The sequence below is a fragment of the Trypanosoma equiperdum genome, assembly GCF_001457755.1.
Source record: "Trypanosoma equiperdum strain OVI genome assembly, contig: ctg_1249, whole genome shotgun sequence".
NCBI lineage: Eukaryota > Euglenozoa > Kinetoplastea > Trypanosomatida > Trypanosomatidae > Trypanosoma > Trypanosoma equiperdum.
The window spans coordinates 54469-66134 of NW_027123226.1; the positions used below are offsets into that span (position 1 = coordinate 54469).

Sequence of the window (11666 nt, forward strand, 5' to 3'; positions counted from 1 at the left end):
CCTTCAGCTACCCGTAGCAAAGCACTCCTCACACACACTCATTGGTATACCAGTGGCAGAAACAGCGACACCTGACCCAAGTTCGAAAAGGAAGAAGAAGAAGAAGAGAACTCAAGCAAGAAAAATCACACGCGCTTTTCTGTTTCACCCACCCCCGACGCGGTGAAAGCAACCACAGACAAGGAGGGTGGGCATGTATATATATATATAGTGAGCGAATGAGAATAATACATCATAAGGGAAGAAAAAAAGGGGGAAGGAAAGGAAATCAATGATGAAGGCGCACAGACGATAACCACATTACATGGAAACGTAATTCAATTCAGTGCAACCGCTTTAAGAAAGGAAAGCAACTACCTCATGCACAGAATACACATACATATGTACATGTATATATGTATATATATAAGGGGGAAAGGGGGCGAACACATTTACCACGAAGTTTTTTTTTTTAAAGCAAAGAAAAATAAAAAGGTAGGATAACAAAGGGGGAAATATTGTTCTTTCCACATTAAACTATACCCCCCTTCTACCATCTGTGCATAAGCAACAGTACACATGGTGTACAAAAAGAAATACTAAACCAGGTATATGGAATCGTCAGCACGCAGACATTGTATAAAAATCAGCAGTAAACAAAAAAGGAGAATAGCGGGGTGAGGTTAAAACATGAGTCATAAAAAACTTGCATCAGTTGGAGCGCAGGCGGCGGAGGAAACGCTTTAACACACCCGGGCTACCTGCTTCTTTTTCCATGGCCATCTTAATCTTGCAATCCAACAATTCTTGTGTTGCACGTCGTAGCGTTTCCTCAAGAATTTGCTCCCTCTGGGATTTTTCCGTTGCCAATCGCGACAAGTGGGCTGCCGTAACCAATTGTTTCTTTTCCACCAGTTCACAGCGCTCTTGAACAGTTCGAATGACGCTGGATTGCCTCTCGCGCTCCTCATTAAGTGATTTCAGCATATTCTGCATGCGATGCTTTTCTTCCTCCTCCGAACGAAGCCTGGCTAACAGTTCATCTTGGCACATTAGCTGCTCATTCAGTTCCTCCTCTTCGCGCTCGATCAACTCGTTATACGAGTCTGGAAGCTCACAACACGGTGTGATGCCACAACGCAGCATCTGGTTCTTCAGACGAATGCAGAGCTTCGCTGCATACTGCGCCTTCGACGCCTTCTCGAGTATGGTCTCCTCCTTCATTTGTAGTTCCGCATCCTTCTTCTCCAACAGGGCCTCCACCTCCGCGCCATCCTCTCCATCGCGCTCAGCCAATTGAGCTGCCAACTTGCGTTCGGACTCCCGAACTAAACGCAAAATTGACATATACTCATCCATTGCAATGGCGTCAACAGGAGGAGGGGCGTTCTGAGGATCTTCCACCTGGATTTGCGCAGTCACCATCTGCTGCTGCAACTCACAAATGACGCGTCGGTGAAACTCTTCATTCGACCTCGCAGCATTGAGCAAGTGCTCCTGCCGTTCAATTGTTTCCAATAACACATCGATTTCCTCCTCTTTTACACGGAGCAGCACATCCATATCGGTATCCTCCGGTGGCTCCCTTGCATCTGTTTCCGATGACGTCACTGGTGCAGAGCCGGGGAAACCAAGTTTGATTGGGGGTACGTACGGCCCCGGAACCTCAACACCATGCGAAGCAAGTTGCGTCTCAACAGCCTCAACGCGGTCCTGAAGCGACTTCCTCTCACGCATGCTGAATTCCAGTTGCTCCGTAAGCTGCTTCACGGTCCTTTGCAAGTTTTCATTTTGAGTGTTGTTTGGGGATGGCGTGCCATCCTTTTGAGGTGGTTTACGCTGCGTCGAACACAGGTTGCGCGCGGCGTCAAACGGGGAAGGACCTCGTGCAGTTGCGCACGGCGGACATCGAAGCCGGGCTGTGAGTGGAATAGCGGTTGCGGTTAATTCAAACTTCAACTGCTCCACCTCCCGCGCCAGCTCCCGGTTGTGCGCCTTCGCTTCATCAAGGTCGGCCTGCATGGTGACACGAAGAGTTTCCATCTCAGAAACATCCACCATCTGAGTGCGCTTCTCAGAAAGGAATTCCGTCAAATCATCAGTGTCATTCAATGAAATGCCACTGTTTTCCAATGCGGCGCGATATTGTGTGTTTTCGTCGCGGAGTCGGTTTATCTCCTCCAACCGCTCAGAGCAGAGCTGCGAAAGACGATCCACTTCCGCAAGCAATTCCACACCCTTAGCACGATGGCGTTGCACATCCGCCTCCAGCCGGTTCCGCATCTCCTCCACCTGGCCAACGTCCAGAAAGGTTTCGGGAAACGTCGCCTCCTCTATAGGCACTCCACCGAGCTCCTTCACTTGCTCCCTGAGCACCTCAATATGTTCGTGGAGTCTCACCGTGTCGTTCGCTCGGCTGGCCAATATGGCGTCCTTTTCGGACAGTTGCTTCAAAACTCTGACGAGATCATCATTTGTTCCCTCACGCGCGTTGTCGAGCTTCTTTTGGAACTCCGCAATGATAAGATCTTGCGCCAATTTCATCTCTGCCCGTCGCTTCGCTTCCTGATGCTCCTGCTCGCGAATAAGGTGGACGATCTCCTTTGAATACACTTCCTCCCTGTATTGGAACTCCTCGTCTTGCTGCTCCTGGAGGTTTTCCACCTCAGCCTTGTATACTTCACGCAGGTTCAGCATCTGCTCTTCCGATGCACCAGTTCTCTTCAGTTCAGCCATCTCAATCTCAAAACGTCTGTCAATGTCTTCCCGGCGATCGTTGTAACGCTCCATTAACTCGTGTCTTTCTGCGTCACGAGAAGCGATCTGCACTTCGAGTAAATTGATTCTCTCGTCCCTTTCATCCAAGAGTGATTGCAGCTTCTGGGCCAGCTTCTGGTAATCCACATGAACCGACTGTTTGGCCGTCACCTTCACATCCATTGCTCGCAAACCAAACTGCAGTGAATTTGTGGTTTCGTGGAGGTGATCACTACTTGGCCCAACAGTCAAAATAATAGAGGTACGGCTCCTTCCGCCAATAGAGTCCTGCAGGATCCGCGTCAGCTTCGAATCACGCCAAGGAATGTGCCGGCTACCTGACGACAAACACGACACAACGTGACCAAGTGAAAGAAGAGAGGCGTTGATGCACTTCGCCTCATCCTTCATAATGGGGTTGTCATGTGTAATACCAGTTTTACTAAAACGCTCGTATCCTGCTAAGTCGATGAATGTAATCTTTCCCTTCAGTTTACCTGCCTCTGGGTCGCTGGGGCTCTCTGATACGATGCGGAGAACTAAAGCTGTATGGCCGCGGCTGGACTCCGGATTCATAGCAGTCGCAGTTACAACCCGACGGTCATTGCCGATGCGGTAAAAGCGCATAAACTCTTGGGCACTCAGAAGAACATGGGAGCTGCAACCGGTAAGTTCTACGCCCCCTTGTTCGTCGAAGTGAATATCCACTCGGTCCCTTCCAGTTGCACTCATCAAGTCACCAAGGTTGTCACGGTAAATCTGAACAAACTGTCCTGTCACTTCATAACTCCGCGCATTGTCTGATTGAATTTTGTCGAAAATAAGTTTGGCGGACCGTGGAATGATGCCTTCTTGGCCAGGAGTGGTATTACACATAGTGAAAGACTTACCTGTACCCGTCTGTCCGTAGCACATCAACGCTGAGCAAAAACCTTTAAATGCGTGTGTTATGCAAGGGACGGCCACCGCTTCAAATATATCACTTTGTGTACATTCGTCGCCAAAAGCACCATCAAACTTGTAAAAGCGTTGATCCTTCACAACAATATCATTCCCGCTTACTGTCACTAGTTGGAACCCACCGTTCTTAAAATCAGTCTTGTTCCGTGGCCTCAACCTGCAATAAACAAGACACCGTGCTATATTCTTTGGCACACCGGTATCCCCAGCAGCTGTCCCGCCAGTAGACTCACCTCTGCTCCGCCGTCCTTCATCTGGTTTTACAACCGACTCGGGAACGGCCACTGAATCGCCGGCCGCCGTTCCCTCTTTCACATCGGCATCCGACATAGCAGCAGCAAAATTGTATATTCCCTACAAGCACAGTAACTACAAAAATAAAGCAAAACTCAAGCTACACCACTACCTTACCGAGCAGCGTATAAACGTTTACGGGCTAACTTCTTATACGTTTCCCAAACAACTAACAGTTCACCACCAATAAAAAAAAGAAAAGTTACAGTAAACAAACTTTCCTAGGAACAGTTACGTATATACCAATTGTTCTATATATAGGAGTCTATTTCTTAACACCTCAAGCTTCAAAAAAAAAAAGTACAAAAAGAAAAGGAAGATACCAACAAAAAAAAAAGCAATCTCAACATAATACTTTGAAAAAAAAAACACTCCAGAGATTAAATACACAAACTTTACACCTTTGAAGAGTGAACGGGGGAAAAGAAAAGAAAAGAGGGATGGACAACAACCTCGCTACGTTCAATGAAGTCAAGAAGCCTAACCTGTAGAACCGCTTGTTGATACTCCCTTCAAGTCGTCACAGGGAATGTCCCATTTCCTAAACGATGCTATGCACAACGAAAGACAACGAGGGTCAACAGGGGACTGTGTTGCGCGAAGCACCGCAACAAGTTGCCGTACACTCCCAATGTCGACAACGAGACAAAGCATCTTGAAAAGACGAACAGATAATCTGCTTTCGATAGAAACGCTTCTCTGCCTGTGGTACTCAACCAACATCATCGCGGTTGAAACATCCTGAGCATCAACTGCCAACTCAAGGCCACCACGAAGAAATTCCGCTGTCACTTCAACACCCAAATCTACCATGTCCTCCAGAAATGTTGGTATCTTCTTCACAGCGCTTACAGCATTGGGGGAGGTTGACAGTAGTAAAGTAAACGTGCGTGCTGTCTCTCGCACAGCAACGTTTCGGAAAGTAAATAAGACCAGTGATGCCTTCTGTTCGTCTTTCATTAATGCACACGCTTCAAGCACAACATTAAGTGTTTTATGACTCACATTCCCACCCGCAGCTTTGCGCTCCTCCAACAACAACAACGACTCCTCAACCCTGGAGTCCACTTCCGCAATAAAACGCACAAGCGACATAACTGGATGTGCGTTAAGTAAAGTCAACCGCCTCGTCTCTAAGAAGAGTTTGGGTCTCGAACCTGGGATGGAGTCAGATTCCGGAATCTCATCCTCTAATAAATACAACGCCTCCTTCAGTAACCCGGCCCGCACTAACGTCTCCAGGTGAAGGAGCGCCAGTGCAAACTTGTGCTGAGGAGGAATAATGCATGGATGAGCGCGAAGATACTTCAATACGTAATCAGCAGAAGCCACATCGCCCCATTTGGCACATTTCGCCATAAGTTTCAATGCAGTAACATCATTATTCAGCACAGGTCCACCCTTTGCTTCCTGAAGGATCGAAGAACTTTCCTCAAAGGCATTGACACCGATATCGGCGCTGGCTTCGGCAACCTCCTGCTCGGAAGCGCCTTCCGCTGCTGCAATCAACTGGACAGCAATTGAGGGTGGTGACGCCACATTATTTGTGCTGAGCAACATATAGGGAAGAAGCAAGCGGGGAGACATTTTCTCATGGTCCGCAAGCCGCAGTAACTCAAAACATTCCTGAACCATAGTGACGTCGTGGTGGACACGGAGGAGAGTTTGAAAGCAATGTTGAAGGCGTATTGACAATAAGGGAAACTTTTGCTGCCAGTTCTTCCCCGATGTGATGATGCTCTTAGTATCCTCATGAATGGAAGGCCACCAGGAGGAATAGTCCTCTCCGAGTCGCGTGTATACGATGAAGAGAGAAATCTTCGTTACTACATCAGGTTCAGCACCTTTCATACGCATTGCCTCTATGGCGTTTTCAACCTCATACTGATTGAAGGTATCACTAAGGGAAATGGCCAACAGGTATACGTTAAACAGTTCCACAGATGGGGAAGAAAGTTCCAACATGCACTGAGCAAATAAAAAGCGCAGTTCCTCAAGCTTATGAAGATCGCAAAGTATCTTCATCATGACAACCGCAAAAGGTTCTGTATCATCAAAAGAACCACAAAAACTCTGGAGCGGCTTCATATCCACCGTTGCTATGGAAGTGCCGGAGGTAACTTGTCGGTAATATGTACGAAACTCTTCAAAAACATGCCATGCGGCTGGTGGGCCCTCTCCATCCGACTGCAGCATCCTCAGAACTCGAATGTACGGATTGTCACCTGTGGAAAAAGTCAAAGAAGCACAGCTGGAAGCAGTCTTCCTAAGCACATTGAGGCGCCGAATCATTGGTATCAGCTCCCCTGCACTCTCACATCCTTACGTGCCGTGGGATATAACATTATTATTATGGGACCAAAAGAAGGCAGTTAACCGTCAACCATCGGAAAATACAAAAAGTATAGATGAAAAGGTGTGTTAAAACGAGAAAGATGAAATGGGATAGGGTCTCTAAATAAAATAAGAGAAGTAAGATGAAGAAGATAACCAGAAACAGAACCACTCCAACGCCAAACACGGATGCAACAACGCTAAACACAAGAGAAAGGAAGGGGAATCGTGTCGCCACTTTAACAACCTTCCAACGTGCGGGATATAATAAACTTAATTATCATGATATTAATTTGTTAACTTAAACCGACTGATAGCAGCTAGATGGCGAATGAAAAAGACATTAGCAGGGGGAAAATCTGCCTGCGCATATAAAGACTACTTCGAAGACAAGAAACCAACCAAAAGCACAGGGCTGCTCCGTTCATTCCTTCGCTCCAGAAGCTGCGGAAGTCCCTACAGTGCCAACCGCACGTTTTACATAGTTTACCTTCAGAACCCAGTGACCCGGTGTATACTCGTTCACTGTACGGTGATGCGCTTCATAGTTCGGATAATACTCGGGTTCCACACCAATCGTTCCCCCACTATGGTAAGACTTCCCCACAGCACTATCAGGGTCAATAAATACAATCACAGAAAACCGTTCAGGGTCGAACACTCTCAATACTCCACAGATACACTTCGAGTAATTAAGAGCACACGTATTCGTCTCATATGATGCAAACGAACAGTGCTCCTCAGGTGTTATGTGTATCGTTTGATACTCGCTACCACGTATCGCATTTATGCTGTAGCCACATGGCTCATACTGAAGGTCGTGAAGGATCCATGAATCATCTACAACTTCACTGAGCCCCGTTGCCTCCCGTATCACTGCGGTTTCAGGACCCGTAGGCAACATCTTATCCGAGTACCAGTGTTTCGTTTGATTGCGATCAAGCCCATACATGGTCATGCTGAGTTGTGCATCGTCACTGCAGCTGGGTTGAACAACATCACTGTGGAAATACAAGAAGTAGTGGTCGCTGTCAATCGGACCAAATATGAATGGTTGTCCCGACGGAAAATGGGACCTAAGTGTCTTAAATTCTTCCGCCATCGAAAGATGCGGTCCCTTCTGCTCCCACGGGAAACTGTAGTTTTTGTGCATGAAGGAAACCCATTCTACTTCGCCGCAAACAGTACTCACCGCCTCGCATATGAGCGGCACGCAATTCAAAAGAGTGATGGTACCACAAGTTATGAGAATCACGCGATCTTTCATTACAAACAATGAGCTCTCCGATAACACGTAGGAGCGAATGTATTCATTAAACTCACGGGAAACAATGTGTGCACATATAGCATCAATAACTTTTTGCCACACATCGTCATCGTGTGCAAGTAAACCACTAACGTGCGTCCCGTCCACCACCCGCATTATCACCTCCAAGCGCTTCTCAGGCCCTTCGAAGCTTCGCTCGTGCTTTGGGTCAAAACGAGCGATGGAACCCCACATCGCCATGAGCGAAAGAGAGTCCTTGCAAGAGGACATGACTAGTACTTCAGTCAGTGTGCGGTCAAATGTAGCACCTTACGGATTAAATAACCAAACCAGACACGCACACACGCAGGCCCACAAAGGAATGGTGCGCTTCCTAAGAGTGCAAGCTCAACAAACAATGTACTTTTTGTGCTCGAGGATACGCGTACAAACTCCACAGAAAAAGGTCAAAAATCCGAAACGAGGGAAATAAAATATGAATAAGATAGAATAGGGAGAAGAGAAAAGAAAGAGAAGGGAAAGGGCAGGTATTAGTGGTGCCTACATCACAAGTGCGAGTCGACAAAAAGGCATTTATGGAAACTTGACACACGGAGGTTGTGAAGCTCAACCAAAAATGAAGCCAAGAGAATTAATCTCTTTTGCGTCTTCCTTTAACCCTTTTGAGTTAGACTTCGCCACACAGGAGAAACCCCAGGTGATACTAATTTGGGGAGGAACGTATACATATACACATATATATTGATATGTGTAGGTATGTATACAAATATGTCTTCCTCTCCCGTCACCTCAGCTGATTATTATCCTTCACTCTCCCTTCTTTTCTCCTCTTCTATCCCTTTCAAATAGAATCAGAATGTTGGCGTTGAAACAACATGCAGAAATGTGGAAAGATGGAAGAAACAAATGACCCATAGTCATGGGCTCCCGCCATACGCAAATACCTGGAAAGTGGGTAAGATAAACTGAGAACATATGAAAAACAAACTGACAAAGGCAAAGGCCAAGGCGTGGGCAACTTGTTCGCTTGGAGAAATAAAATATGGCAACAACAGCAACATCACAAAACTGAGAGGAGCAGAAACATGCTGGTAGTTCCTCACATTATCATGCGCTCTCAACGAAAGAAAAAAGGATAAATAAACGAACATGTGACCTCCCACCTTATTGACCACAAAAGTGTAAACTTCAAAATCATGTATGGAGGTCACATTTACTCTCAATCAGTTACCGTAAATCACACGCAAGTAAAAGTAACCTCAAATCCTCATTCTCATATGTCTCAATCACCCCTCACATCACCATCAGTCTCTGGTTTCCAGACTCGTATGTTACGCATATCTATCCTTAAAACACACAGACTCAGGTACATGTATTTGGCAGCGTCACCCCTCCGATATTGTATCACCTTCTCCCTTCCGATCGGCATCATTTCTCTTCTTCTAAAACGTTACTTGATTCTTTTCCTTCCAGTGCTATACCTCATAACACATGTTAATGCAGCATTTCTCCAGCCACACACGAAAGCAGAGGGAGAAAGTCGTAGATATTTTGTTACTATTATTCGATAATTCATCAACTCTACACTTCATTTCATTCTTTTTCTTTCATATTACTCTTGATCCTCTTCCTTATACCTGCTTGAAGGTCTAATCACCTCTTTCGCTTCTGTTGTTTCAACTTCTTTTGACTTGTGCTTGTGTCGGTCTGTTGCGTTTCTCTTTATCCGTCACCTCGCTTCCTGTCGGATGACATAACTTCGGCTACTTCCTTTCAATACCACCGCTGCTTGGTATATAACCATATGATCTTCCGCCCCCAGTGATGGTAAGGAAAGGAAGTAGAAGTGAACAAGAAGGGCGAGGGGCAGGAAAAGCAATACGTAATGGCGACAAATGGTTCTTTCTTTTTTTTTCTTTTTGATAAATAAGTTTGCATGCAACAAAAACCCCGCTGCTGAAAGTCTGTTAAGGCTTTCGCTCAGTAACGTAAATTAGAGGCTCTATCCACCTTTCAAATCGCAAATACAAACGTACGGACGCGCGCGTATTCGTTTTCAAGCTCCCACCCACAAATACTCACATCTTTGTTTCCGTTACTGTTCCGTCATTCCTGTGCCGTTGTCCATCGAATAGTTTTAAACCAGCTGTACAGCTGGACAAAAAAAGAAAAGGAAAATAGGCATTATCAAGAGGTGCTGGTGGTGGGAACCATGAAAGCGAAACAAGGTTGGAAAAAATAGTGAAATGATACGGGGAGGAAAAAAGAAAGAACGAAAATGAAGGGGATGAGACACCACTAATTTGAACGAAGGTAAGCCACTTCACGTAACAAGCTGCTTCTCGATTTGGTTTTCTTTCCCAGCTGTTCATTAGCCTGTTCTCTTTTAATTCCTGATAGGAACTGCCGCCGCCGTCCATCTACTATCCTCAATAGCGGGTAACCACACAACTTTTTCACCCCTCCCTGCCCGCGCACCCACAAGACACATACACCATTACGGCAGCTCTTTATTATTATTATTATTAATATTACGTTATATATATATACATATATATATAAAGAGAAAACCAACTCAAGTTTTAAAGAAGAAAATCAAACATAATGGGTAGGGTGTGAAAAATGCTTATTGAACTCAAAAAAATGTTAAGAAACAAGCACAGAGAGTGATATTTTGCTCCTTTATAAGACGAAAAAGAGGAAAAAAAAGGAAGCTAAACCATTAAATGAATAGATAAACCGCCACAGCAAACAGACTATTAGGCAGCACCTTTCACTTCCAGCTTTTTCGTTTTGAAAAGAAAACAGCACAGATATCACGAACTGAGACACGAAGCACCCACAGCTGTACAGCTGTACGCATCAATACAACCCACATACTCACTCACTGACGCACACTTTGCCCACTTTCGTGCAAACCAAATCACGCTCCACTTGTTTAGTGATTATGAAACGAAACGGGGCAACGGAGACGTCTGAAGTACCAGTGCCTTCTTCCTGTCCCCTTTTCCCCGCAACCTCAGTGCTACGAATCCCTTCCATTGGTTCCGCTGATTTTAGGGTTTTGTGGGGTAGAGTAAAGGAAAAGCAGTTGTCCCGCGTTTATTACCTAATGTATTGAACAAGGTTCGATACAGTGGTAGAATTATTTTAAAACAAAAAATTAAAAAAAAAAAAAGAAATGCTCAGGCAAGCAAACCAGATTTCTTTTTCTATTTTTCCTTTTTTTTCTCAAGAAGAAAAATATGAAGCGTGCGGGTACTCATCGTTCGTCGTGAGCGCCGCCATTTTAGCTGCTGTTGTATGCGCCTATCCGCCAGTTCGAGCTGCCCGTGTGTCCGTGGGCGTTGGCTACAGGAGGGAGGGGTGAATGCCCCCCGAAAAGGTTTTACCACAACCACAACATTCTCTTTTGTTGATGAACAGAACCACTGCATCAGGCGCAAGCTGGGCCTTTCAAATTAAAGTTAATTTTTTAAAAAAAGCCTACCCGCATCCACAAACGAAAACAAAAACAAAAAACACAGTCACTTACCTGCTGACACCCCTTCGCACGCGCCTAATAGAGATAATTGAAAGGCGTGTATGCGTATGAATGAAAAACACCAGAAAACAAAAAACAGAAAAAAATGTGTGCCTCTTGACGGCTGCTATGGAAACATGAGGAGGGGCGGGAAAGAATCACGGGGGAAGAAGCGGGTTCAGCAGTTAAAATATTTTCTTTCTTCGCACCGTTAGACACGGCCGTTTCTTTTTTATTTTTTTTTTTGAAAACAAAAGGGGCTGCCGCAAAAGTGGTGTTGAGCGCTTTTAAGGAGCAACTCAATAAACTGGCACATGAAATGACAAAAGAGGCATTAAAACTCTCGAACCTTTGACAGTGATGATACTTAATAAGCGGATGTTTAAAAAAAAAAAAGAGCCCTCCATTGCAGATAAAAACGACAAATCAACAAATATACATGAGCCGATTTACGCACAATGGAATGACTCCGTTTTACTCCTCATCTTTAAAACCGACTACCATAGAATAACTGTAGAAATTAGGGGGAGAGTATCCATATATATATATATA

General features: G+C 45.3%; 3 protein-coding genes across 3 annotated transcripts; all 3 read right to left on the reverse strand.

Annotated features, from left to right (window-relative positions):
• Positions 1-690: 690 nt before the first annotated feature.
• On the reverse strand, positions 691-4026 carry TEOVI_000562100 (kinesin, putative; the record flags this gene model as incomplete). Its single annotated transcript, XM_067220840.1, has 1 exon — positions 691-4026. The coding sequence occupies one exon, from the start codon at positions 4024-4026 to the stop codon at positions 691-693; it is 3336 nt and encodes a 1111-aa protein (XP_067076941.1).
• Positions 4027-4470: 444 nt separating this feature from the next.
• Positions 4471-6282, reverse strand: TEOVI_000562200 (uncharacterized protein; the record flags this gene model as incomplete). Its single annotated transcript, XM_067220841.1, has 1 exon — positions 4471-6282. The coding sequence occupies one exon, from the start codon at positions 6280-6282 to the stop codon at positions 4471-4473; it is 1812 nt and encodes a 603-aa protein (XP_067076942.1).
• Positions 6283-6748: 466 nt separating this feature from the next.
• On the reverse strand, positions 6749-7861 carry TEOVI_000562300 (S-adenosylmethionine decarboxylase; the record flags this gene model as incomplete). The annotated part of the gene is made up of 1 exon (XM_067220842.1): positions 6749-7861. One exon carries the CDS (start codon positions 7859-7861, stop codon positions 6749-6751), a length of 1113 nt encoding a protein of 370 aa, XP_067076943.1.
• Positions 7862-11666: the final 3805 nt, after the last annotated feature.